General features: G+C 48.8%; 1 protein-coding gene across 3 annotated transcripts in view; it reads left to right on the top strand.

Annotated features, from left to right (window-relative positions):
- Iqca1 (IQ motif containing with AAA domain 1) overlaps nt 1-27,043 on the top strand; it is a 120,307-nt gene that overhangs the window by 74,687 nt on the left and 18,577 nt on the right. For 2 of the 3 annotated variants that reach the window (XM_042678810.1, XM_042678809.1), the window contains 6 exons: nt 140-236; nt 3,158-3,162; nt 4,017-4,075; nt 10,150-10,232; nt 14,376-14,483; nt 18,602-18,801. In XM_042678810.1, coding sequence (XP_042534744.1) covers nt 140-236; nt 3,158-3,162; nt 4,017-4,075; nt 10,150-10,232; nt 14,376-14,483; nt 18,602-18,801 — 552 coding nt within the window. The remainder of the gene's footprint in view (nt 1-139; nt 237-3,157; nt 3,163-4,016; nt 4,076-10,149; nt 10,233-14,375; nt 14,484-18,601; nt 18,802-27,043) is intronic. The other variant, XM_042678808.1, reaches the window with a different exon arrangement.

Raw genomic sequence — 27,043 nt, 5'->3', positions numbered from 1 at the left:
GGGGAGAGGGAAGAAGGGGAAGGGAGAGAGGAAGGAAGGGGAAGGGAGGGAGGGAGGGAAGGAGGTTAAAAAGGAAGGAGAGGAGAGGAGGAGAGGCATGCAAAGGTACCTAAAAGTGTTGTTTTGTATTTGTGACCAGGTTGATGAGTTGATGAGACAAGAACTCAAAAACTTAAAACTTGCTGTGAACAGAGAAAAGGAACTTCCAGTCAAACCAAAGAAAGCAAAGAAGGTAAGTCGTAAACAACAGTGGATGGAGACACGGAACAGGTGGCAGAGGCTGTAATGCACCTGTTTGTCTACCTGCTCTGAGAGGCGCGCCTGCTCCCTGGCCGGGTGGGGCAGAGTCACAGTTTGACAGTTGATTATCCTCCCTGTGTTCTTCCGTGGAATGAAGGAGCAAGCACAGGAGTAGATGGCATCGGGCAGTGGAATTGGGAGGTAGATGTCACAGTAGGGTAGCGTTTTGATTGTCCTTTATAAAACAACAGCTACAAGCCAGGCGTCAGTGGCTCACGCCTGTAATCCTAGCTACTCAGGAGACCATAGTTACTTAAATGTGAGACCGTAAAGCTTTCAGAAAAAAAATAGTAAAATTTTGAGAACTAAGGATTTCTTAGAATTGACACCAGAGCACAATTTAGGAAGGAAGCATTGTGCTAAAAATGAACCAACTTGACGGTGGGGATAGAGAAAAACTGGGAGAGGGTGAGGAAAGGGTGACATGGCCCAAAAAGACATGTACTCATCACCTGACTCACGAAATGGTAACCCCTCTGTACATCACCTTTATGATAATAAGTTAATAACACAGGAGATTTCATCCAAACTTAGGGAAAGGATTAAAAAGACAAGCTATAGACTAGGAAGGATATGTTTGTAAGCTAGTATCCAGGACTGAGGAAGCACTGCCAAAACCTGAGTAGTTAGAATCTGACCGCAACGGGCAGGCTTGAGGAGCATGAGCAGGTGACAAAGGCCTCATGGGAGGGTGCTCACCCCGGAACGCAGGGATCCACCGTGAGCAAGCACTACGCATCCTCCTGGATGGCTGAAACACAGGCTGGGGGCAGCGCCCGGGCTGGACAGGCAGAGCACGGCCCTCACCACTCACGGTTGGTGAGTCAGCCACTCTGCGTGACAGTGGACAGGTTCTCACACACACACACACAAAGCCATGCAACTTCCATGCCAGCCAGGCACTGGAAACAAAGCCTGGTGCCCACTGTCAGGAGTTCTTAGACTGCTAACGCCAGAAGCAGGGCTCAGACGCCCCCAAAATGGGCAGTTCACCTTGCCTCCTGATGACCATGTCCTACAAGACAGATGGACACATCCTCCTGACTCGGCCTGCCGCCCTCTCGCCCCTCACCAACAGCAGCAATATGCTACAGTGATACTGTCTCAGTCACCCATGGTGCCATCAAAGTTAACCCCCAGTTGGAACTTTCTAGAAACCTGCATGGGTAACACCTGGACACCAGTAAAGTCCTCAGGCCATAGGTCCCTCACTCTCTCCTTCACGCGGGTGAGTGTTTGTCCCAGACAGCTCGCTCTTTCCCTTGGTTCTACCGACCAGCCGCCTCCTTCTCCCTGAGATCTGCAAGTAATTCATCTGCCTCTGTTCTTTCGGGTGTGGTGGAGCTGCCCCCCACCCCCGCCCCGTGTCTCCCTTGACCAACACCCACATCTACCTGTCTGTTTTCAGGGCTTTCCTAGAGGGTAGCTGCCTTGACAGGAGCAGATGCAGCACAGGTCAGACAGAGCCTGCCAGTTTCTGCAGCTCCCCTGGGAGAGGTCACCTAGCCCCAGGTCAGATGCTCAGACAGCAGACTCTCCACCAGCATGCAGAAAACTCTAGAACACACACATTAGTCCCGAGTGCCCCATCGGGGGAAGGCCGGAAGTCCCAGCCAGTCTCCAGAGAGGGAAGGTATCTTAGGATCAAATCAGAAAACCACAACTCTGACACTGTCGCTAGCTCTCTTATTCTCCATCTCCTCCCCCATTCCTACACATACAGAGAGAGAGAGAGAGAGAGAGAGAGAGAGAGAGAGATTTATAACTGTTTGCTTAATTAAAAAAAATGGATCCAAACTGAAAGTATTGTCAAACTGAGCAACCTGGATGAATTCCTTGAGCATTATTCTCCTGGGGAAAGGCCAGGCCAAAAGGTCACACACCACATGATTATAGCCATAGCAGTCTTGAAAAGACGAAATTAGAGAAATGGATCAGATTCGTGGCTTCAGGAGTGAGGGGTGGGTGTCTTGGAAGGGAAGATGGGATGGACTAGCACGGTCAGGCCACCCCCAGGCCTCATGCTGGCGGAAAGGTTCTGAATTTGACGGGGTCATCATCTGTGTCTTCACTGTGAGCCTCTAAGACAGCTCTCCTACTACAGGAAAAAACCTGTGAAGGTCCACAGGAGCTCTGTGCATTCTTTCTTACAACTGTATGTGAGCCTACTGCTGTCTCCAAAGAAAAAATATTAATTTTTCTGCCAGGATCAGGCCATGAACTCGGAGCTGCCTCACAATCTAGCTTAGCTTTCTCATCACTCGTAGCTAGCACCCAACCACTTGAGCCACGCCTCTACTTCTGGCTTTGGACTATTAAACTGGAGATAACAATCCCATGGATTTGTCTTCCCTGGGCTTACTTCAAATCTTGACCTCAGATCTCAGCCTCCTTAGTTGTTAGGATTATAGGCACGAGCCACTGGTTTCTGGCGAAAAAAAATAACTTTTAAAAAGCTGAAACATGGATGAAGCATAGCTGTGCGCAATCATAAGGTGAATCTTGCAGTCATCCTAGTGTATAGAGAAGCCAGACGTAAAAGGTCCTGGGTTATGAGTCTATGTGTAAGCAGAGACAGTGAATTATTACGGTAGATACCTACAGATGGGAAGAGCAGTCAGGAGAGGTAGAGGAGAAAGAAATATTCAGTGTTTGAACAAGATGGTGGCTAGATGGTAATATCCAACACTGACCAAGACGAGTGGGAGCTCTTTGCTTACACACTACACTGCAGCAGTCCAGATGAGAGAATGAAGGAGCGGAGGAAGAATGGATGCTTCAGTGAAGGAATGACGAGAGAAGGGAGCGTTAGGAAGGCGCCTGGCGTCTGTTGCGTGTACAGACATACGGTTTGCAGAAGGCGTCCTGAGGCAGAAGAGCACAGAGAAGGAAAATGCCAACCAGCGTGGAAGGACTCCTTCCACCGCGCTCTGGAATTTTCACTTCTGCCAGTGGACAGTTTAAATAGAACTGCCAAGCGTCAGCACCGTTGGGAAGGTCACATTTGGAACACATCCTTCCAGGCTCTCACAGCTCCCTGGGGAGCTGTTAGGACAGTCCCCTGCCCCAAGGGCTCCTGATTAGGAACCAGGTGCTAATGGAGAGGTGGTCAGGGATTGCTTTGTGCATTTGTGGTACTAAAACTAAGTCCCTAGAGGAGGAAATTTATAGCGGGTAGAAATTGACCAGTCTGGAGGCTGGGCGGTCCAAGATGGAGGCATTGTCAGATTCAGTGTGCGGTGAGGACTGCTCTCTGCTTCGCTGGTGCTCCCTTAATGTCTTTACGTGATGGAAAGATTGAACATGCTCCTATGCCCTCTTCACGAGGCGCTAATCCCCAGTCGGGAGATCCCGGACCTCCCGTGTAATCACCCTCCTGCGGCCCCACTTCCAGACCCCGTCACCTTGGGAGCCATTTGGGAGGAGACACAAGCATTAGCCCACAGCAGGTCCCAAGAACAAGCACAGCTTAATTCCCGGCCTCCGGCCTGTGTCAGAAGAGCCTGAGGAAAAGGCTCGGAAGTTCTGAAGGCCAGGGCAGCCACAGTGGCCCTGAACGACGGGGTCTGTAGGCCAGTCACCGTCGGGGTTCAGTGTGCCACACTAGCCTTCCTGCTCCCCCGCTGCCCCCTAAGCACAGTCTGTAGAGGTGATTTTAGAGCTCATGTGTTTGTTTGCTTTTACTAAATTGTTGGTTATTTCTATTTCAACGAAAGAAAGACAAAGTCAAAAGAGGGAAAAAGGGGAAGAAGGATAAAGACCTGACGGCCGACAGGTAAGGCGTGGCAAACGGGTTTCCTTGTGATGCTCCCCTCTCTGTTGGGCCATTCCCTCCATCCTTAACTGTGGGGGGGGGGGTTGCGGGGAGAGTGGGGTGATGGGAGGCGGCCAGGGGAAGGTGCTCAGACATCTATTTCCTACATCAGAAAGAAGCAAGTGAGAGGACCAGCCAGAGCAGCCCTGGGTACCGGTCACATCTGAGTCTCTGAGCTTGTGGATAGGGGAGGAGGTTAAATCTGTGCAGGGATCAGGGACAGGATTCATTAAAAATTGTTTAGGGAACCGATATCCCAGTGAGAGCTCAAATCACAAGCAAAGCAGTGTCCCTGGCCATGTCCCTGGCCACCCCCGGCCCTTCCACTTCCTCCTGCGTGTAAAGGGAGTCAGTGCCAAGGACATCTCCAAATGGACATCTCCACTCTGGAGTGTCATTGGTCCTGCCCCATGCAAATGGAAGACTTCAAAGGCTCACATTTTTGTTTGTTGGTGTTCGTTTTATCTTTAAGTTCAAATATCCCTTTAGTGCCGAAACATGGGAAGTTAAATGTCTGGGTTTTCAGACATTATCCAGAATATAATTTAAGTCCCTGACACAAGGGCGCTGCCTTGTAGTGGCCCTTCTCTTTCGAAATGTTTTTCTTCATTTCGAAGAAAATGAAGAGGGTTGCAGTTGCATAAGTCAGGTCATGAGTGCATTTCTTGTTGAATCATGTTACCCCACCCTCGTTTTCTCCCACTTTTCCTCTCCCCGCCCCCAGTTCCCCCAAAGTTGTAAAGTTCATCTCCAGCAAAGTGTCTTGTACCGCTGTTGGGTTGGTTCATCCTTTGTCCTTTGTCTTACCATTTTGTGATTCCCCTGCCCTACTCGAATTCCGATGAAATGCATATACAAGACACAGGGTATCAGAATCCAAAATAGTGACAATAGTAGATAAACCAAAGGGGGAAAAAATGAAAGAAGAAAGAAATAACTTCACACATTACATTTAAAAAAATAAAAAACATAAATGCCCTCTTATTTTCCTATCTTAGAGTTCATTTTGATTAGCATCATTTTATATGGATATATATATGCTGAGCTATTGTGATCCTCTGCTAGGACTATCCTAGACATACACTAATCATTACAAATGAGGAAAACCATGGGGCCTATGTTTCTTTGGATCTTTGGGTTTCTTGGGTCTGGCTTACTTCACTTAATATGATTTTTTTCCAAATCTTTCCATTTCCTTACAAATGGGGTGATGCCATTCATTCTGATGGAAGCATCAAATTCTACTATGTATCTATACCATTCATCTACTGAGGGGCATCTGGGTTGGTTCCATATCTTAGCTATGGTAAATAATGCTTCAGTGAAAATAGTTGTGCTTATAGTTTCAGTGTGGCCTTGTTTATGATCGTTTGGGCAAATACCCAGAAGTGGGATTGTTGGGTCACAGAGGAGCTCTGTGTATAGTCTTTTGAGGAACCTCCATCCTGCTTTCCAGAGTGGTTGAACAAGTTTATATTCCCACCAACACTGCAGTAGGGTCTCCTTTGGCCTTGTCTCTGCTAGTATCTGTTATTATTTGTTTTCTTGATGATGGCCATTCTCACTGGGGTGAGGTAGAGTCTCAATGTTGTTTTGATTTTCATTTCTTTTATGGCTAGCAATGTTGAGCATTTCTTCATGTGTCTACTGACCATTCTTATTTCCTCTCCAGAGAAGTCTCTTTTGAATTCTTTAGCCCACTTATTCATGGGGTGATTGTTTCTTTGAGGATTTTTTATTGGGAGGTTTAATGTTTTGAGCTCTAGGTATATCTTTGATTGAGACCCTTGTCTGTGTATAGCTAGTGAAGATATTCTCCTAATCTGTGGACTTTCTATTGATCTTGCTAGCTTTGTTCTTTGCCATGCAGAAGCTCTGCAGATTAATGTAATCCCATTTACCAAACCTTTCTTTGATTTATGTGTTTAGGAAGTTTTGACCTGTGCCAAGGAGCCCTAGTGTATCCCCTGTCCCTTCCTATAATATTTTCAGAGTATCTGCTCTTACCTCAAGGTCTTTGATCCATTTGGAATTGATTCTGGTGCAGGATGGTATATAAGGATCTAATTTCAGTTTTCTACACATGTATAGCCAATTCTGCCAGCACCATTTGCTGAAGAGGCTGTCTTTCTTTCATCTGATGATTTGGGTTCCCTTATCAAAGATTAGTTGGCCATAGGCCTGTGGGATCATTTTGGGGTCTTCAGTTCTATTCCATTAGTACTCAGACCAATACCAAGCTGTTTTTATAACTATGGCTTTATAATAAGGTTTGAAATTTGGTATTGATATTCCTCCAGCACTGTTTTTCCTGCTAAGGATTGTTTACTATTTGGAGTCTTCTGTTATTCCATATGAATGTTTAGATTGCTTCTTCTGTTTCATTAAAGAATGAAGTTGGGATATTGATGGGTATTACATTGAATTGGTGGGTAGTCTTTGGCAGTATTGCCATTTTCACGATGTTAATCCTCCCAATCCAGGAGCGTGGGAGGATTTTCCACATTAATTTTCTTTTTCAGGATTTTAAAGTTTTCATCATAGAGGTCCTTCACTTCTTTGGTTAAGTTAATTCCTAGGTATTCTTTTTTGAGGCTGTTACAAATGGAATTGGCGAGTGCTCCTTTCTTGCGATAGGTTTTGCTCACAAATGGACATCTGCTGCCCCTCTGTTCCTGTTCTGGAAGTTTGTTCTTTCCCAGAGTTCTGGAAGAGGAAGCCTGCCTTGAGGAGAGGCAGCTCCAGGCCTGACACGGAGGCAGAGCTGGCATGTGCTCAGGGCCCCGGGGCAGTCAGGGGCATGGATCTCAGCTGTGCAGAGAAGAGGTTCTTCTAGGATGTCCACAGACTGGGACCACAGGCTCCCACTCGAGTCCCCACTGTTTGGAGAAGGGGTCAACATGCTAAGGCTGGCTCTACCTAAAATGGGCCTGGGCACCATTTTGAGATTTAGGCTCCCTCATTGATAGGAAGACAGTTATCTATCTGTGTATTAGCACGGATGATCCTGGGAGCAGCTCCTGGGACAACAGGGGACCCTAGCCCTTCCTGTCCCTTTCACAGGGACACACACACAGTGCCACAGGTGTGTCTTTATAGCTCTGAAGTCCACTTCTGTCCTCTGTTCAAGTATTAGTCTCAAAGCAGAGGGCAAAAATAGCAAACCAAGGACTAAACTTCACATCTGCCAAGGTAACCCTATCACTACGTTAAAATTATTCCTTCACGGACAAGTGCCAACCGCTGGACGCTGGTGTCTGCCTGGCCCAGGCTTCCCGAGAGCTGGGCTGCAGCAGCCAAGCTGGGGCAGTTCTCTGCCAAGAGGAACAGAGACCAGCGCTGCTTGTTCCTTTCAGAAAGAGCTGGATCTGTGTTCCCAAACGACGATCCGGTTGTTTGTAAAGACACCATGTCTCTAGACACGGGCGTCTGGGCCCCAGTACCGTAAAGCAGCCTCTGCTTCCCCGTCCACCTGAAGAACTGCTTTACCATAGTTTAAGTTTCTTTTAAAGTTGGGAATGTTTTATTCCACGACAAAAATTCATTTCACTAGGAAAAAAATGCAAAAATATATTTGGGGTTGGCTCCTGAAATGTTTTGATTATTTTAGAGAATTATCTTTAAATGTATGTGAATAGATTGTCTATGCTGTATGTTGTACATTTAGTAAGTATTTGAGCGTAAACAATTCGGTTGGTATTTCCTTGATAGAGGTCAGATGCTGTCATCTCAAATTCCACTACAATTAAATCTTCCTTCATTTTCAGTTGGGGTATACTATGCTAAATATATATGATGGAATAGAATTCCAGAAAACCAAGGACTGCAATGAGTGGATTAACGTTCATCCCTTTAGTATTTGGCTTGAGTCTAACTGACATTCTTGAGACTCTCTCAATCAAATGAGATCATTCAACTATTTCAAGTTAGTTCTCTTTATAATTCATAAGCTAAAGGAAGACAAAGTTAGGAAAGAAGAATCAAGAAAAGCAGGAGACAAAACATTTGAAAGGAGCACAATGAGTAACATTTGAGCTCCACTCTCTGAATCCCTGAAAACCAAACCCCATTTATCCCCGGTGGGAATCTCATCTACTCTGCAGATTCCACATCCCCTGTTGCAGGTGGTGTGACTCACGAGCATGCTGGCTCTGTGCCCAAGCTCTCTTTAAGAAGTGGTTTGGGTATGTTAAAACAAAACAGAAGAGCATACACACTGCTCATATGCATTGTTCATCAACACTTACACACATGGCTTTAGACATTTTAGCTTTCTTATTAGAATCACCTCCAGCTGGGCAAAATAGCTCAAGCCTGTAATCCTAGCTACTCAGGAGAATGAGGTCTGAGAATCGTGTTTGATGCCAGCCGGGGCAGAAAAGTTGGTGAGACTCATTTCCAATTAACCAGGAAAGAAAATGTGATAGATAGATAGATAGATAGATAGATAGATAGATAGATAGATAGATAGATAGATAGATAGATAAATTCTATGCCTCCATCAGAAAGAATGACACTGCCATACTTGTTAGGAAATGGAAAGACTTGGGAAAAATTATGTTAAGTGAAGTAAGCCAGGCCCAAAGAAACATAGGTCCCATGGTTTCCCTTATCTGCAATAACTAGTATATGTCTAGGAGGAGCAGAAAAGGTCAAAAGCTATGTACATATGACCATATGAGATGATGCTAAGTGAAATGAAGCCCAAGATAGGGACACAAGAAGTTTTATCTTTCTTGCTATTGTCTTTAATGTACTTACAATGTACCATGTGATTTTTTTTGTTTCTTTTGTATGTTCTTCCCTCATGGTACAACCCATTTTCACTGTATTTGATTCTGGTGCCCTGCATCTTGTATACACATTTTTCTAATTTGGGGAGGGGAAGGGAAATAACAAAATGCTGAAACAAGGATATAGGTTGACCCATTGTAATAATGAGATGTACAAGACACCATGTTGAAAATGAACTTTACAACTTCGGAGGTGGGGTAGGGAGGAGTTGGGAAGGTGGGGAGGGAAGGGATAGCTGGGGAAAAACAAAGGAGGAGGTAACAATGCTCGATGGGGAATGTACTCATTACCTTACTCATGTAACTGATAGAACTGTAACCCCTCTGTACAGCATTTTTACAGTAAAAATATATGCCAAAAAAAGCAAATATGTCAAGTGAACATCTTTGGTAAATAATTTAGCCAGCTGGAATTTAAAGGTGAGTGATTCATAATGATTTCATATGAATGATTTCATAACACTTACTGCTCCTTCCTTCCTTAACATCCAGTCACATGCTAGCTATGTCAGGACCTCCAAGAATGAAGGCTTGAAGGAGGTTTCAAGCAATTAAGCATTCAAATGAATGCTGACATATACATATATATATATATATATATGTTAGCATTATAATTTCCTCGATTCTTTTTAAAGGGTGGGGTGGAATCAGAAATTATTCTTTGTTCAATAATAAAGTTATGAAAATGCATCTGTTTCTTAAAAAAAAAAGAATTGGAGTTGTGGCTCAAGTGGTAGAGTGCCAGCTTTGAGGGGGAAAAGCCATTTGTGAACGTGAGTTCAAGCCCCAGTACACACACACACACACACACACACAAATTACCTCCAGTATAAGCCTTTGTCCCTTGTCCATAATTCTTTTGAGTCACTATACTATTGAATTAAAAGGAAAAATAAATTTCATGAAGGATTAATAACCTACAGCTTGCAGATGCCAAGTACATAATTATAGGCCAGTTGCGTTACTATGACTGGTAATGTCTAATTCATGTTTGTGCCATGCCACAGACTGGTAGACTCACACATGTTATCAGATTCCCCCAGGTATCATTCTTATTTGTGGAAAACATGGAATATGCTCATGCCAAATGAATGTATAGATTTTTTTAATCCTAACTCATCCCTAACTTGTAGAAACACTCCCCAAACCTATTTACTTGCATCATGCACACATGCTTTCCGCGGATGTGGCGCATGCGAGCTGAGGAGCAGGTGACGGAACGGGCCTGTGCTTCCTTCCCAGGACCATCGAGTCTCTGTACAAGGAGCTGGTGGAAGAAGGCTTGCTGATCCGAGCTCCGAAGGTCAACCTCTCCGATTACATTGGTAACGTACACAAAGAACCGAGCGCGCGTGTGTCACTGACCCCAGGGATTCGGGGTCCAGTAGCCAGAATATACTTCACACATGCCATCATCCAAACCAAAGCCCGGCCCTCGGTGACTGCTGGTGGACGCGGGTCTGACTGGGTCGAGGAAGCTAAGAGGATGCACATAAAGCAGCTTGTAAGGTCTAGTTAGTTCTTTAATAAAATGGACTCCGTTCTCCCCTCTGATTGGTAGAAGCCAGATTTGGTGGTGTTGATTTTTTTGTTTTTAATAATCTTCTAACAGAATTCCTTGTTCCATTCTTTCTGGCATAACCTGACGAGGAAAAGAGGAATTGTTCATACTTTGCACTGGAAGAAAGGCCCCCTGGAGCAACCCCTGGTCCTCCCACAATGCACACATAGCCTTTTCAGGAGGAACTCCCTCCAGAGAGACCCCTCCCCATCCCCCAGGAGGGCAGAGTGGGTGAGGCCAAGGAGGAGGGGCAGTTGTGATATCAGTCTTCAACTCGTGTCTTCCTGCATTGTTGTTTTGTGCCAATCCTGGGGCTAGAACTAAGGGCCTGGGCTCTGTCCCTGAGCTTCTTTTGCTCATGGCCAACGCTCTACCACTTAAGCCACAGCTCTACTTCTGAGACTTTTTTGGTAGTTTAGTGGAGGTAAGAGTCTCACAGACTTTACTACCTAGGCTGGTTTTGAACCATGATCCTCAGATCTCAGCCTCCTGAGTAGCTAGGATTACAGTCATGAGCCACTGGCACCCTGCTCCTGGGGTGTGTGTGTGTGTCATGAGCCACTGGCACCCTGCTCCTGGTGTGTGTGTGTGTGTGTGTGTGTGTGTGTGTGTGTGTGTGTGTGTGTCATGAGCCACTGGCACCCTGCTCCTGGTGTGTGTGTGTGTGTGTGTGTGTGTGTGTGTGTGTGTGTGTGTGTGTGTAAAATGATGATGATGATGACCAGAAAATGCATAATGCACAGCTTAAAATTCTTCACAGTCCAATCTCCCTATGCAGGTAAGAGGTTCATTCTCATGAGAAAACTCTCGTGAGCCAGGGCCTCTTCTTACAGGGCCACGACAGGGCAATGACGTGGAAACTCTAACATTAGCACAAATGCAGTTACGCTGCTGACATCCAGGTTCTTCAGTCCTGTTCTTCACAAAACCCCATCAGGACATCTGCGTGATTGTGTCTCTCTCCACTCCCTTCCTTTAGAGGAGCTCCCTGGCCTTGTTCAGCCATTCCTTTCACAGCCTGGCCATTTTTGAAGATTATGAGCTGCCTTACAGACTGTTGCTCTATTGAACTCCTCTCTCATTACCTGGTTCGGGTTGAGCCATCTTCACCAGAAGGTATAGAAACAGGCGGCAGAGGTTCCATTGTCCCTGCAGCCTTATGCTGACTCTTGTGGCCGAGGTTGCTGTCCCAAGATTTCTCCATGGGAAGCATCACCTGCCCCTTTTTAAATGGTAGATGATCTTTGGGGTGATTCCTGGGGCTCTGTTCCCAGGAAACTTTCTTATCTGCACTGATTTTTCACCTGCATCTCTCCTCACTGTGGCGGTGGTGAAATGGGGTCTTCTCCTCACCCCACTCCACCTTTGAGTAGATCACATTCTTCTGCCAAGAAGAACGGGGTCCTCAACACTGCAGTGGTGTCGGTGTGGACCCATGGATTCTCTTTCCCAGACTCCAGTGTGTTGTAATCAATCCCTGTCATTTATTCTTCTACAATTTATTACCTACTAATTATCACCTAAGTTGGCCCCTGAGAGCCAGAAGTCCGATGCTTTCCTTTGACCACTCAGAAGCCAGAGGCAGAAGAATCAGAGTTCGAAGCCAGCCTGGGCTGACAGTAAGACCCTGTCTCAAAAAAAAAAAAAAAAGCGAGGAAGTAGCACAGTGCTTGCTTAGCGTGTGCAAAGCCCTGGACTTTATCTTCACCAGCATGCACATGGACACAGGCACACATGCACACCCACACAGAGACACGCACGTGCACGTGTGCGTGCATACTTTAAGCCCTCTGAATGGCAGCCTGGCTGCATCATGGGGGCTTTCAGGAACCTTGGCATTCCCTAATAGCATAAGAATTTTTCTAGGATCATTATGGGGTTTCTCTATATTCTTTGTGTTTCTCATTCAAGTGCTACAGGGTTTTCTCAGTCTGTACCAGCGTGGCTGGTCTACCCTGCCTACACACACATCAAACCTAAACAACAGGAATCGTCTCTAGGCTCTGGAGACGGGTAGTGCAAGGCCATGATGTAGTCAGGCTGGGCGAGAAGCTGCCCCGGGCCTCTCCGGGGCTCTGCGTGGCGCTGGCCTTGGGGGTCCCAGGGTGTGTGGGAACGTGGCCCATCTTCAGCCTCCCACAGCACTCTCCGTGCATGGCTTTCTCTGTGTTCAAAGATTCCTCGTATATAAGAGCAGCAGTCCTTCAGGATTTGGGCCCACGGTGACAATCTCATATAACTGAAAAATCTGCAGTCACCCCACTTCCAAGTGAGGTCACAGGCCGTGCCCGTGGAGCGAAGCCCTTCAGCACGGGGATTGCAGGGAGACGCACTTCAACCCAGAACACCTCCCAGCTTTCTTTTCTTTCCATTGCTCTGGGTTTCCTCATCCTTGGACATGCCCTCTGTCTGGCCATATAGAATGCCCAGGGCCCATGCAAGGAATCCAGAACTTTCTGAGCTCTTCATGAGCATCGCAAGCCACAGTTAATACGCGCTCAGACTGTGCCTGGTAACTTGGCACACGACCCAGGCTCGTCGGATCCTCATGCTCTCAGAACCAACACCCACTAACTCAGTTGCATCTAATTTGTTTGACTAAAATCTGATAGGTTTTAGAAAATATGGCCTGTCTGGATCCATTAACATGGAGGAAAATGGAGGTCACTTTCACTTCTCTCTAATGCCATGTTTACTGGCAATAACCGCTGGGTTTAATGGTTGCTGCAGGATCTCTTTCTATTCTAGTGGAGGCTAAATGAGCCACTCTGGTATTTATTACCTGCTCATTAAAAAGCGAAGGTATCCGAAGCCATAATGGAGGCCTTCGTTATCACTCATTTCCCCAAACCATACCATTGCCCTTGCAGGGACAAAGGCTTTGGAAATGCCCTCCACAACAAGACAGTGCGCACGCGCTGAACTGCAGCTCTCGTTTCCCGAGCAATTGAAGATGGCTGCAAGCTTCTGACATTTTCAGTGTTTCATGTACACATGAATGTCCATATTGTATTTTTCATCCATACATAGCCTCAGAGCTCTGTACAATCAATACTTGCTGCGGGAAGAGCGCATCAGGAAAAAAAAAATGTCAAGACAACGTGATCTGTTCAGAGGATATTTTTACTCCAGATTCAGATACAAATCAAGAGAATCATAAGAGCGCATAAAGGTCCGGCCTCATGACAAATGGAGACAGCCAAACTAATTTTCTTGGTGACCTTATCTAAATTAGTTAGAAAATAACACTTCAGATTTATGGCTAGTTACAATTAAGCCCTTTGATATCTTCTAATTAAACCTGTGGAGATTTATTTCTGTATTATTCCTCTGGTAACCCTTTAAAAATGATAAAAATGTAAATGAATATAACCCTCAAAAGGAGATGTTTCTGTTTATCGTAAATTAGACTCAGGCCCTTCTTTTCAAATGACTGCATTTGAGAGTCAGATTTATACTGCTTCCATACAAATTCCACATGAATACTAAATAATTTACTAAATAATTTATTTGGGAAGTTTGTGTGACATATATATATATATATATACACATATATATATATATATATATATATGGAGAGATAGATGAGAATACAAAGCCCACAATATTCTGTATGCCTCCCATTTTAAAATATTTATCTCATTTCACGTAACCCAATATTCAATTTGTGTAAAGATGTTGGGTTAACCTAATAGTCAACATAACTCTCAGTTTACCAGACTTCAGGGCAGTACTTTTCTTGCCTGGTGACTTTCCTTCCACTCTTCATCTGAGAAAAGATCTGTTCATTATAACAACCCTCCCTAATCCAATTATAATTGCTCGGAACTGTTTCATTCGTATTCTGTGCTCATTTTACACCCTCCTGGTTTCCCCTTCACTCACCTCCGGTTTCATTCCTCCCTAGGTGAGTACAGCTACCTGGGCACCACCCTCCGCCAGGTAGCCATAGAGCCCATGCCTTCCCTCCTGGACGTCAGACAGCTCATCACTTTGTATGGAATCCTGCCATTGGGTAAGGGCTGTGTGTCAGGGGAGGCACCACCCACCGGCTTTGACAGCACTTCCTGTTTGTCCACAAGGCTGTATAGCACTTCCTGTTTGTTTGTCCACAAGGCTTTGCAGCTCAGCTCTTCCTACCCAGAGCCCCCCGGGGTGAGCGTCCTCCCACCTCAGTGGTATGTCCCCAGCACAGAGATGCACCGAGGCACAGCAGAAAGAGCATTTCGGCTCCCTCTTTTGAGTCTGGGTGGTAGACCTCAGGTGATCAATCAGCCAGTGGCCAAAACAAGCACCCCAACTAAAATCGATCCCCTGAGAGCCAGGACTGGGCAACCCCGCTTCCATTACATGGGCTTCTGTGGGCGAGTCCTGAGCAGATGGGGCCTCTCAGAAGTGGGCCCCAAGGCCCAGCTTCAGGGTCTGCTGTGTCCCCGAGGTGCTGCCCGGCCTGCCACTCTGAACTAGATGTCACTGCTTCATTTCCTTTCAGATTCTTGAGAGTCATTTTAACATTGAAAACTTGTTCCACTTGGTCTTAAGAACATAACCCTGGGGCTGAGAAGGTGGCTCAGTGCTAGAGTGCTTGCCTTGCATACATGAGGCCTTGGGGTTCGATTCCTCAGCACCACATAAGCAAAAAGAAAAAAGCCGGAAGTGGCGCTGTGGCTCAAGTGGTAGAGCGCTAGCCTTGAGCTGAAGAGCTGAGGGACAGCGCCCAGGCCCATAGTTCAGACCCCACGACCGGGCCCAAAAAAAAAAAAGAACATAACCCTATAACTAAGAGATTCTCTTTCTAATCAGAAATAGGAAGTTTAGCACTGGGTATGCTGGTTCAAGCCTGTAACCCTAGCTATTTGGGAAGCAGAGATTAGAAGGTCAAAGTTTGAGACCACATCAGGAAAACAAACAAACTTGCAAGACTCCATCTCAACCCATGGCTGGGTACAGTGGTGCGCACCTGCCATCCCAGCCATGCAGGAAGGGTCAGGAAGGAGGACAGTTGTGTCCTGGGACAGCCTGGGCAGAAAACAAGGCCCTATTTGAAAATAACCAATGCAGAAGGGACTGGAGAAAATATGCAGTTGTGACTCATTGCAAGAGGCCCTAAGCTCAAACCCCCAGTACAGTACTACCACGAAAAAGCACTAGTAAGTGGAACTTGGGACAACAAAAGTATATAGATATCCAGAGTATATAGATACTATATCCATGGGTCTGCACGTCCCATCCCAGATGGAAGGCAGAGGGCACCAAGAGCCAGTGGGCATCAGGGCCCTCCTGCCCCATCTCACGTCCTAGGCTGTGGAACTGGAGAGGTGCCGTGACTCCTGGCTGGTGCTAGAGGCCCCTCACCCATCCCTCCCAGGTCACTAAGGAGCCTGCTGTCTTCCTGGCCACAGAGCCCACTGGGCACATGTTCTCATGACCGGGGCTTGTGTCCTGGGTCTGGATGTGTGAGCAAGTCAGGCTGGTGACCGGTGCACGCTGAAAAGCCTTCGGTGCTTTGTTTACACTTCATGGATTCGCTCCCATGGGAGCCAGGCCAGCCTGGGAAGACTGATGGCTCCCTCCCTCCAGTGAGCACAGAACCTAGGGCCACCCCTCCCCTTTCCCATAATGCCCCAGGAGGAAAATCATCTGTAAAAGGCCATTCTGTGGCCAAAAGGAATTCTTGGCTCTGGTTGTTCAGGTCACGTCAGTGGCGGTCATTGCTCAGGTGAACAAACCAGCCACTGATAGCGTCCACACCTAGTCAGGAATCCGGGGTCAGCCGGGCCAGGTACAAAGGCCTTCTCTGGACATCCTCATCCCCTCTGAGCCGTCTGAGTGACCCCCTCTCCAGGAGGTCCTCATGTGTCTACACACCTTCCCCCAGGTGCACTATCGCCTGGTCTCCAGAGTCCGCCCTCTACCCCAGCCCCTGCCTCAGCCATTCCCACCCACTTCAGCCACAGGTACCACTGTCCCTCCCACTTCTGGTCTCTGCCCACTGACACCCCAACCACTCGCCCCAAAACAGGTCTGTGTGTGGCCTCTGGCTTGGAACTTGCTCCAACACCTCCTTCGCTTCCATTCTCTAGAGGCCGGCCCAGATGCCCCCATCCCAGAATCCCCCATCCAGACTTTGCCTCTCCTCGCCTCTGAGCACTCACAGATCTGAGCACTTCCCACTTCCCATTGCAGGCTCCTTGCTCGGGGCCTTGCCCTCTGCCTAGCCAAGCAAAAGCTGAGCAGACCTGGTGCTCAGACAACTCAGGAGCAGAGCCTGGGATGAGTGTGGTTTGAAAGAATCCCAGGCAGCTAGGGAGACCCCATCACAGCCAATAAGGCTGGGTGTGGGGGTTCATGCCTGTCATCCCAACCACATGAGAAGCATAAATAGAGGATCACAGTCCAGGTCAGCCTGGGCCAAGAGTGAATCCCTCGTTGAAAAGCAACTGTAGTGGGCTGGGAAGGTGGCTTAGTGGTAGAGTGCTTGCCTTGCATGCCTGAGGCCCTGGGTTCGATTCCTCAGCACCACATAAGCAAAAAGAAAAAAGCCGGAAGTGGCGCTGTGGCTCAAGTGGTAGAGCGCTAGCCTTGAGCTGAAGAGCTGAGGGACAGCGCCCAGGCCCAGAGTTCAGGCCCCATGACCGGACCCAAAAAAAAAAAAAAAGAAAAGCAACTGTAGTAAAGTGCTGGAGGCTGTGCGAGCTGGCCCTGAGCTCAGCCCTCAGTGCCACGAAAAGAAAAAAGAGCCAAGCAGATCCTGAGACTTTCCACATTTGAACCCCACCCTGGGCCATGTGCACAGAGTCCTCAGCCAGGGCCCCGCACAGGGCAGGCTTCCATACTTGGACGCTGAATGGACTGGGAGTGAGTGGCATCTCCCTCCTCCCCGTGGTCCCAGTGTCTCCTTCATCTGTACCTTGCTGTACCCATCATGAAGAGAAGCAGCCCTGCTGAAAGTCATTCTAAGGAGAGCTTGCTCAGGCCAGCTTCCCACATTTGTGTGGATAATGTGAACAACTGTACAGTTAGGTTCTCATCTGTCACATAATGCCCTGGCTCCTCAGTTCTACCAGAAAGGAAGAAAAGGAAAACACAAACACAATTACATTAACAGCTGATTGAAAAGAGCTCGGTTGTTGGCTGAAAGCAAACTAACCTGGTAACAGCGGTTCTGATGAATACACTCCCCAGGACTACAGGAAAAATCACCTTGCAATTATAAATGATTGTAATGCAAGCAATAGCTTGGGACCTAATTTGAGCTCTGCACTTTCTCTGCCATAGAGAATATGCAGCCCAGGGGGCTGGACAGTGGGGGGGGGGGGGCCTGGGGCCAGGGCAGCCCCCTCTGAGTGGCCATAGCTAAAGCTGCTTTCTTGCAAGTGTCAGACTCCCTGCTGCTCCGGTCAGCCAGAGCCAGGGCAGGAGAAGAGCCCAGGCCCTCTGCCCAAGATCCTGCTTTTCCTTTAAAGACATAGTAAGTGTAAGGAAAGAGGTTTCTGGAGGAACAAAGTCTTGGCCAGCCTGTTGTCCTTGTCTCCATGCTCCTTTCAGGGCACTCAGTGCCATCCACAAGCAGAGAAACCCAAACAAACAAATCCAGAGGAGCTGGGTGCTGGTGACTCACACCTCTGTAAGCCTTGCTACTCAGGAAGTGGAACTGTGAGGATCAAGGTTTGACGCCAGCCCAGGCAGAAAAGTCCATGAACCTCCTATTTCCAGTTAGCCACTAAAAAGCCAGATACAGAGGTGTGGCTCAATGTTAGAACTACAGCCTTGAGCAAAAGAAGCTAAGGGACAGCACCCAAGCCTTGAGCTCAAGTCCCACTACAGTCTCACACACATACACACACACACACACACTAGCCAGAGGCAAGCTATTGCAGGAATACCCTTTACAATTATGAGTTGAGGTAGTACAGGAGAGGTGCAGAAGGAGATGGCACCAAGACTGCAGTGACCGCAGAGCTTCCCATCAGCCCTGACATACTGTAGGTGCCACGAGCCCACGGGGCTTCCACGCATTCATTACAGCCACAGAACAGGCCTCACAGTTCAGTCACAGCCTTGGGTTCCTCAGCATAGGAGCCACTGGTTTTCTTGGCAGGACTCAAGAGCCTCAGCCTCTGCCTTTTCCAGGGTCTGCGGCTGTGCATGAGAAAGCCCCACTGGTGAAATCTCTGCTGCTGGCCGGGCCATCTGGAGTAGGGAAGAAAATGCTGGTCCATGCCATCTGCACCGAAACAGGAGCCAACCTGTTCAACCTGTCGGCAGCAAACATCGCCGGGAAGTATCCAGGGAAGACTGGCCTCCAGGTCATGTTGCACGTCGTCTTCAAGGTACACCTTCTATGTCATAGTTCCAGTTCTCCCTGTGTCAAATCACATTTTAAAAGCCAGTGGCTCACATCTATAAGTCCAGCTACTGAAGATGAAAACAGGGGATCAAGGTTCAAAGCCAGCCTGGGCAGGCAAGTCCAAGAGACTCTAATCTCCAGTTATCCACTGAAAAGCTGGAAATGGAGCTGTGGCTCAAGTAGTAGAGAGCCATCCTTGAAGGAAAAAGTTCAAGTTCGGCACTCGGGCCGAGTCTTTTGATATTTTGTGTAAATCCCTCCATTATTCCTTTAGCCACTCCTCTCCTTTGATTTCTTAGTGGCGGTTCTATAGATTACCACACTCACCCTTCACTAAGCACAATACATGTAGAGTCAGTATTGCACCATTTTATATAAACTCAAGAAATATCTGTTATGTATGAGCACCGCTTCCACATTCTCCTTCCTTTCTGTCCACATTTCCCCTGGGGTCACAGCCCTTCAACCAAAGAAGTTGCCTTGGCATTTCCTTTAGAGCAGGTGCACTGCCGCAGATTTTCTGACTTTTCACTCATTGTTCTTAAAATGTGCTTACATTGACTCTAAAGGATAGTTTTGCTAGGTATAGATTTCCAGATAGACATTTTTCTAGCAACAATTTGAAGATGCTGTCTTTTGACCTCATGGTTTCTGATGAAAAGTTACCACGTATTTGAACTGTTTATGTCCTGTGTGAAATGTGTCATTATTCTCTTGAGTGATTATGTTTATAAGATTATAAGTTTAAATTTTATTTTAGTTTTCATTAGTTAGACTTCCTTCCTCTCCTCTCTTTCTTTCTAAGGATCCTATTACATAGGTATCTGACTGCTTGTTATTATTCCACAAGTACCTGGTTCTGCTCTGTCAAGTTCCCTTTTTAACTAGTCTCCACTAATCTTTGCTCAAATTTACCTATCCTTTCTTCCACCCTTTCCAATTTTTAACTCCATCATGGGAGGAAGGGGTTATCGCTGCTATGTTCCTTTCTGGCTCTAGAATTTGCTTATTGTTGGGTTTTTGGTTCCTCTGCTCAAGGTTCTGTTTCTTCACTATGGCCATCTTTTCCTTTAAGTCTTTGAACTTGATAGTTGCCTTTTAGTCCATATCTGCAAGTCTGGCACCAGATCATCATCAAGTCTATTTCTATTTGGTCACTTTGATTTTCTTCTTAACAATATGTCACATTCTTCTCTTTTCTTGTTCTTCTCTGTGTATTAGACAGGGAGCCTTGAAGAAACTACTGGCTGATCCACTTGAACTTGATGAGTCATCCATTTTGTTAATGTGGGTCTATGTTGATTTTGCCCCTAGTCCTGAGATGTGGCCTTTACTTCAGAGCTGCAACAGAAAGAAAGCTGTTTGCCCAGCCCCCATAGCCTGACAGTTTCTGAGGTGTGTGCTCAGTTCTTTTAGTTGTCCACCTACTGCTGCGCTGCTCAGAATCCTTCCCTCTGAGCACCCACTACAGAGGTTAGTGGGTGATTTGATGGTGAGTTGGAATTTGAAGCCAGTCAGTCTGACTTGGGGCCCACCAATTAAACACCAAGGTCTTCAGAGGAAAAGCAAAAGAAGTTCACCTACAATTGTTGATATTTAACATTTTCAAGTAACAGACAGAGGCACCAAAGTAGGAAAACATTAGCAAGCATCCAAACACCTCAGATACTTTTTTGTTTATATAATAGATAATATAATATATAGTTATATAATATATAATTATATAGAAAATAGGTATATAATAGACATTATAATTAACCTAGAGAGAGACAGAAAGATAATTCACAAGTAAGATACACACACATATACTAGTGAACACACAAGTGATATAGAGACAGAAACAGAAATACAAATAACACACAACCTTACAGATACCATCACTAGTCTCATTCTACTGATGAGAACACCAAGGCACAAAGCACTTGAGAAACTTTCCTGGGTTTCAGGTTGCTGCTGTAGACCCTCCACAGCCCAGCTGCAGAGCCCCCAAGTGCATTTCCCAGCCCCTGCCTGACACAGGGCTGCTCTAAGTACCTCTTCTCTCACTTCCACCATGGCATGCTGGCTCCTGGTGTGAATCTAGGACAGAGCCAATGGCCTGATCATTTCCTCCTGCTCCAGGAGATGATTTGCTCCTGCTATCAAGAGCCTTTGTCTTGAAATCATCTAGGTTATTGCTGCACTTACTAAAATTATCATGAATTGACTGACATTCAGTGGGCAACAAAATGTTGGATGTCAAGTTATTAAAATGTAGAACACCACACTCACCCTCTAGGCTGCTCCGTGTCAGAGCCTGTCACACTCATCTTGTTACACTTCACCTTTGTTGTGTATACAGTTGATTAACAGAAGACCAGAGGTCAGTCTCTGCTGTGGGAGTCATTCAATTAAAAACTATGTGCAATGAGGCTCTGGTGTGATTGACAGAGCCACTATCTGCATCGCAAAGAGGTACTTGCTTTTAATTAATAAAGGAAAATGGGATGTTGTGTGGTAAGGCCAGGGCAGGAAGCCAAGTAAGTGGCCATGTTGTGCAAATCATAGTGTGCAGGTCACATGTGCAGCAAAGCTGGGTCTGTGGAATTTGAGGATTTCACCCCTGGATATTGGCATTTGTGACTCCCACAGCACCCTAAAAACACACTAGGAAGATGAGTCACTAGTTTGATTTTGCTTCAGAATGGTAGATTCGAGCTCATTTTGTTATGGTTTCTTGTGGGGACTTCGGTGTTTTACACATAATAACTTTAACAGAAAGTCAGATCTTTAAGAAATGTATTCATCTTGCAAGAAAACAACTTGCATATTTGATGTTGTAAGTTCTCTACACGGCTGAAGCTATAAGTAGAAAAGAAAATATATATCTTGGAAATATTAAAAATATTTATTGGACCAGTTAAATATTTAGCATATGGTGGACATTGAGTGTTTTGTGGACAAATTAAGCTACGGAGCAGGGCCGTCATCCTGTGACTCACCTGGCAGAGGAGCGGATTTCGAGGGCTCCCCAGCAGTAAGGCATGTTTTTCATTTTCATTTCTTGTTATGCCAGAATTCTGATGAGGAACAAATTAATGTCCCCATCTTACCCATAAAAAAGTTAAAATTCAGCCCAGTGCTGGTGGCTCATGCCTATAATCCTAGCTACACAGAAGGCTGAGATCTGAGGATCATGGTTCAAAAAGCCAGCCCAGGTGGGAAAGTCCATTAGACTCTTATCGCCAATAAAGCACCAGGAAACCAGAAGTGGCGCTGTGGCTCAAGTGGTAGAGCGCTCGCCTTGAGCTGAAGAGCTGAGAGACAGCACCCAGACCCAGCTCAAGCCCCACAACCAACAAAAAAAAAGAAAGAAAGTTAAAATTCAAAGTATTGAATTTGACCAAAACTGTATAACTATAGGGAAGGAATCTGGATTTAAGGCCAGGCCTGACTCCAAAGCCGTCGCTGGGGCCTGCCCTGGGGACAGGAGGCTCCTTCACAGGCCTTGCTGGGGCCCCTGGACCAGCATCAGTGTTGGCTAAGAACGTTCTCGTGGTCTAGCAAGGAAGTTCTCCTTCCTCCTGAGGCCCCTTTCCCAGCACCTGCTCCCCAGGCCTCTCTTCAGACCCCAAGGCTTAGAGCCTACACAGCCATGACCAGCAGAGCCCAGAAAGGAGGCCAGGCAGAGAACCCGTGGCCTTCCACCTGGGTGCAGGGAGTTCCCCTCTCCCCGAGTGGGCCTGGGCCCCTCTCTTCCTTCTGCACAGTGACCTGGCCGCCGACGGCCAGCATTCGAGAGACAGCCTGGGAGAACAAGGCTGACGTGGCTGCTCAGCCAATGCTGCTTCTTTCCTTTTCTCAAGCACAAGGACCTGTCACAGAGAACCCCCAAAACTTGTAGGGAGCATGACAGTAACCCACATGCCTGAACACAAAGCAGGTTCTGACGGCTCCACCATTGTGTCCTGAGACTAATGCCAAAAGTCACCATTGGACGGTGTCCCTTGAGGGACACAAAAGATCAAATCCCCAATTGACGTCCTTAAATCGTTCGTATGCATTTCCTAGAATGTGAAAAGGATCACCTGGGCCGAAATCTGTCTCATTCCATAGCTGACGGCACGGAGCGGCCGTAGTGATTTGATGGGTCTGAAGAGCCCTCTGCTGGCCGTGCCCACGCCCTGCCACGCTACCTTTTATGAATCAATTATATTCAATTGGCCATGACCTCAAACTGTCTCTGGGCACTTGAACTAAAACCTCTTCGTAGTAAAATTAAAATTAAGAGCACAAGGGGCATCATGTTTGCATTAGCGAACTGGCAGAATTCCTTATTGTTAATAGGTGTAGGAAAAAAAATACGGGAACTCAGAAGCACTCACTAATTGCGGTAGGCGGGTAAATCTCGGGCAGGATGGGCTGTGACAGGTGGATCCGGGTGAGGGTGGGGAGCTGTGTGGATAAAACCTCGCAGCCCAGGCAGGTCTGTGTGCATGGCAGCTTCCCTCACCCCCAGTCTGCACACATGACGGCCCTTGTCCCCAGGTGCTGTCTAAGCACTGCTGGGTTAGGTGAAGTCGTAAACCCAGGCAGTCGCAGTCGTAACTGATGGCGCTTCTCCTAAGGCGGTCTGGAGAAGGGAATGCCGTGTTGTGTGGATGAGGCCTGGGCGATGGCCGCACTGCTACAATCCCACTGTGGACAGGGTCTGAAAAGACGGGACCTTGGATGATGGGTGCCAGGTAGAAGGGGGAGAGCTGCCCTCGGTGCCAGCCTGGACACGCTGCCCCTTTCCCGTATCGATGCTGCTTCTGCACAGGCAGTACGCAAAGCCCCTCTCCCCGTCCACACCCCGCCCCACGCATCCGCCAGCACGCCTGCGGGGGCCCCCACTGCCGTCAGCCCACCTTCCCTCTCCTCTCTCCTTTCCTCCCTTCAGCCATCTCCATCACTGCTCACTGAGGACCAGTGTCCCTCTCCCGCCTTCCCTCCCATTCCACCCACCTCCTTGCTCCCCGGACCCTCTGCCCAGAGCCTGGACTGGCCCCACAGCTCTCCTGCTCCAAGCTCACTGTCTGCCCGTCATTCTAAAAGAACTGTCCCAGAGAGTCCCGTGGCCTCTGTCCATGCAGCCCTCGGCAGCTGGCCACCTGCCAGCTGTCCCCTCTGCCCTGGCCAAGGCCAACCAATGACCTCTTGGTTATCAAACCCCCTGGCTGGTACTGCCACCGCCTCTACCAGCCCCCAACTGCATCCCTGCCTGGCTTCCCTTCCAGGATGGCGCGCTCACTCTCTGTGAATGCAAATGTGCGTGTGCGTGCACAGACACACACACACACACACACACACTTTGCTTCCCTCTCAGCCCAGCCCTCCTCCTCTTCCCTTCAGAGTCCTCAAGGACACACACACACACACCCTTGTCCCCTCTCCCTCCCCCCTCCATCCCTCTTCAGTCCCCTCCAGGAGCTCTGGTGCTCTATTCCTTTCCTCCCTGCCTCTCTCCTGGGCCTGGCAGTCTTCCCCACCACCCAACATCCCTCCAGCTCCCCGGAATCCAAACTGACCCAGTCATTTCCTCCTCCATCCAGGCCCTTTTGGCGTTGCCCTCCTCGGACCCCCCCACCCAGGCCCCAGCACGCAGCCCCTCCCTCACCTTGCAGCTAGGTCTCATGAGTGGCCAACTAGAAGCATCCCTCACCTGCAGTCCCTGGTGTCCACTCCTGGTCCTTCTCGGTGCCTGGCCGCTCGGGCTCTGACCTCCCCCCTGAGAAGCCTCAAGCCACCTCCCAGCCTCCAGCCTCGTCCTTCTCAACACCCAGGGCCACAAATCCACCCAACTAGATTCCCACCTTCGGAGGCCTTTCCTATCACACCAGTAGTGCTGAGACTCTCATGAAGACTTCCTGGCTGCACATATTCTAGGGTGCAAGCACACCTCACCACACACGGCAGCCTCTCTGACCCCTTCCGCGGGTGGCCGGGAGCCTAGCGCCACGCACGCCCCCCGGCCTGCACCCTGGTTCTGTTTCACATCCTCCTTCATGGCTCCTTAAGGTCGGGACGTTGCACTGCTCTGCGCGGCAGCTTCATCAGAAGGATGGAGGGAAAGTGACCTTCACCCTGTTCTCCAGGACAAAGTGGCCAAACCCGACTGTCTTCTCTGGGAGCCCGCCCTCCCTGTACCCACATCCTCCATCCTCCACTCCCTCCCGTCAGCGCCTGCTCTCCTCTCTGCCATGGCCATGTGTGGGCTCCCGGGCCCCTGGGAACCTGTGGCCCCAGGACAGGACATCAGAGGGTCTCATGCCAGAGGAGGACAAGATAGGGGTGGATTTCCGGTCTCCTGCTGGTCATGCTTTGGGCGTCTCATCCCCCACGACAAGGCTGCAGTGTGACATCTGGTCGTCCTGGCTTTGCGGGGTTCAGGCAGATGCTGGTCTCAGACCCTAACACTTTCCCAGAGCTTCCTGCTGCTGTGTCTCCTTGACCTCCCATGTACGTAGGAGGGGAAGGGATGTGGCGGGGTGTGGCGTGGGGTGCAGCGCAGGGTGTGGCCTGTGGCCCTCAAAGCCACGGATCCACAAGCGCTCTGCAGGGTGCCTCCTTGTAGTGCATCCTCCAAGGAACCCCTTCCATATCACCCCGAAGCTCGCCAAGGGAACGACTTTCCAAGTGTGTGTGGCAGTCCGCCACCCACTGTGCCCACCTGAGCAGACAGTTAACGGAACCGCACTCACGACTTCCACAAGTGCTGACAACTGAACATCGGAGCCGGGGGTAAAACTACAAATCCCAGGATGGTCCCGGTTCGTGAGCCTCCTGATTTTGCAGCCCAAGTGCAGTCTGCTTTGTGCAAAGCAGAAAAGAAGGGGCAACCTTCACGTGCTGAGCAAGCCAGTATGCAATTCCCACGGAGGAAATGGGATGGGCAGCGGGGAGATGCAGAGCTAGAAACCACAGGAAGCCCCCTACTGGCCAAGTGGACGTGAAGGGGCGTGGCCACTGCTCAGCAGGCGCACACAGTACCGAACGCAAGAGAGGAGTGTCCATGCGAGACTGAGACTGCGATGCTGAGGGGCGGGTCAGGTGGAGTGCACCTGCAGCGCCAGCCTTTGGAAGGGTGAAGTGGAAGATCTGTTCCCTGTCTCCACGCTGACACCAAAGCTTGTGTTCCCCACGGCCTGGCAGTGTGGCCCTCTGACAGAGGTGCCCGAGGCTTCCCTGTCGGGTGATGCTGCTTGGGCAGAATCCACATCCCGTGTCACCTTCTGCGGTGTCACCGTTCTAGCAGAGCGCTGGGGCCTCAGCGTGATCGGTGTGGCTCAGCTCGATGACCAGAACTGGGCCCTGCCTCCTCTGCACCCCCGCCCTCACTCTGCCTCACACCCCAGACTTCCTCGGAGAATCGTAGGGTGTTTAAGCTGGAGAGTCACTTCATAGTGGCTCTGGCACATCACAGTGCAGATCTGATTAAATAAATGACCTGTGTCCTGCGATGCATGTCCCACCTTACCAGGCTTGTGGCCTGGCCTGGCACTGATCACTCACCTGACGCCGGGCTGAGAGCTCCAACCTGCCAGCGGCTGTGTCGCCTTCAACTAGGAAACTACGCGACGTGGCCCCTGTCAGCGGGAGCCACCGCCGAGCAGCACGGGCAGCGCACGCATGGAACCGGAAGGGTGGGCAGCCCCTGCACGGGCTTTCAGCCATGACCACCACGGTCTGACCGAATGCACCATCGTCTTTCTCTCCGGCGATCTACATCCAGGGCAGAGACAATCCCCGGTCCTGGATATTGGATAAAGAGACCGCTGTCGTGGGACGCTGGCGCCAACAATGGACTCCTCACGGCCACGACAAAGGAAAAGTCCTCACGGTGCCCAGGTGGGCAGGCCGGCAGTAGACGCGGCATCCCGCAAAGGCAGAGACCAGCGTCTGGGGTCAGCAGAGGAGAGGGGTGTGGCCTTCACCAGCTCTCTCTCCTCCCCCCCCCAGCCCGTGGGCCTCCCCTGCTCTGGGGCGTCGCTCTGCCTGCCCCCCTGCTCTTTGTGAAGAGCGCTGGAAAGAACCCTGGATGTGGCTGTGCCCCCACTCCAGCCTGGCCCCGGCCCGGCTTCTGTGCTTCGCAGCTACATGGTGGGGGCCGTTCCTTCTCATCTTCAAGCCTCCATGTCCCCTTGGTAGCCAGGATGACACGGTGCTGTGGGACCCCTGGAGCTGAGGAGAGGGAGGCCGGGCTG

The sequence above is a fragment of the Dipodomys spectabilis genome, unplaced genomic scaffold, assembly GCF_019054845.1.
Source record: "Dipodomys spectabilis isolate Male_0828 unplaced genomic scaffold, ASM1905484v1 ptg000049l, whole genome shotgun sequence".
In the NCBI taxonomy this organism is placed as follows: domain Eukaryota; kingdom Metazoa; phylum Chordata; class Mammalia; order Rodentia; family Heteromyidae; genus Dipodomys; species Dipodomys spectabilis.
Note: the sequence above shows the minus strand (reverse complement) of the source record. Positions and strands in the feature narration are given on the sequence as shown.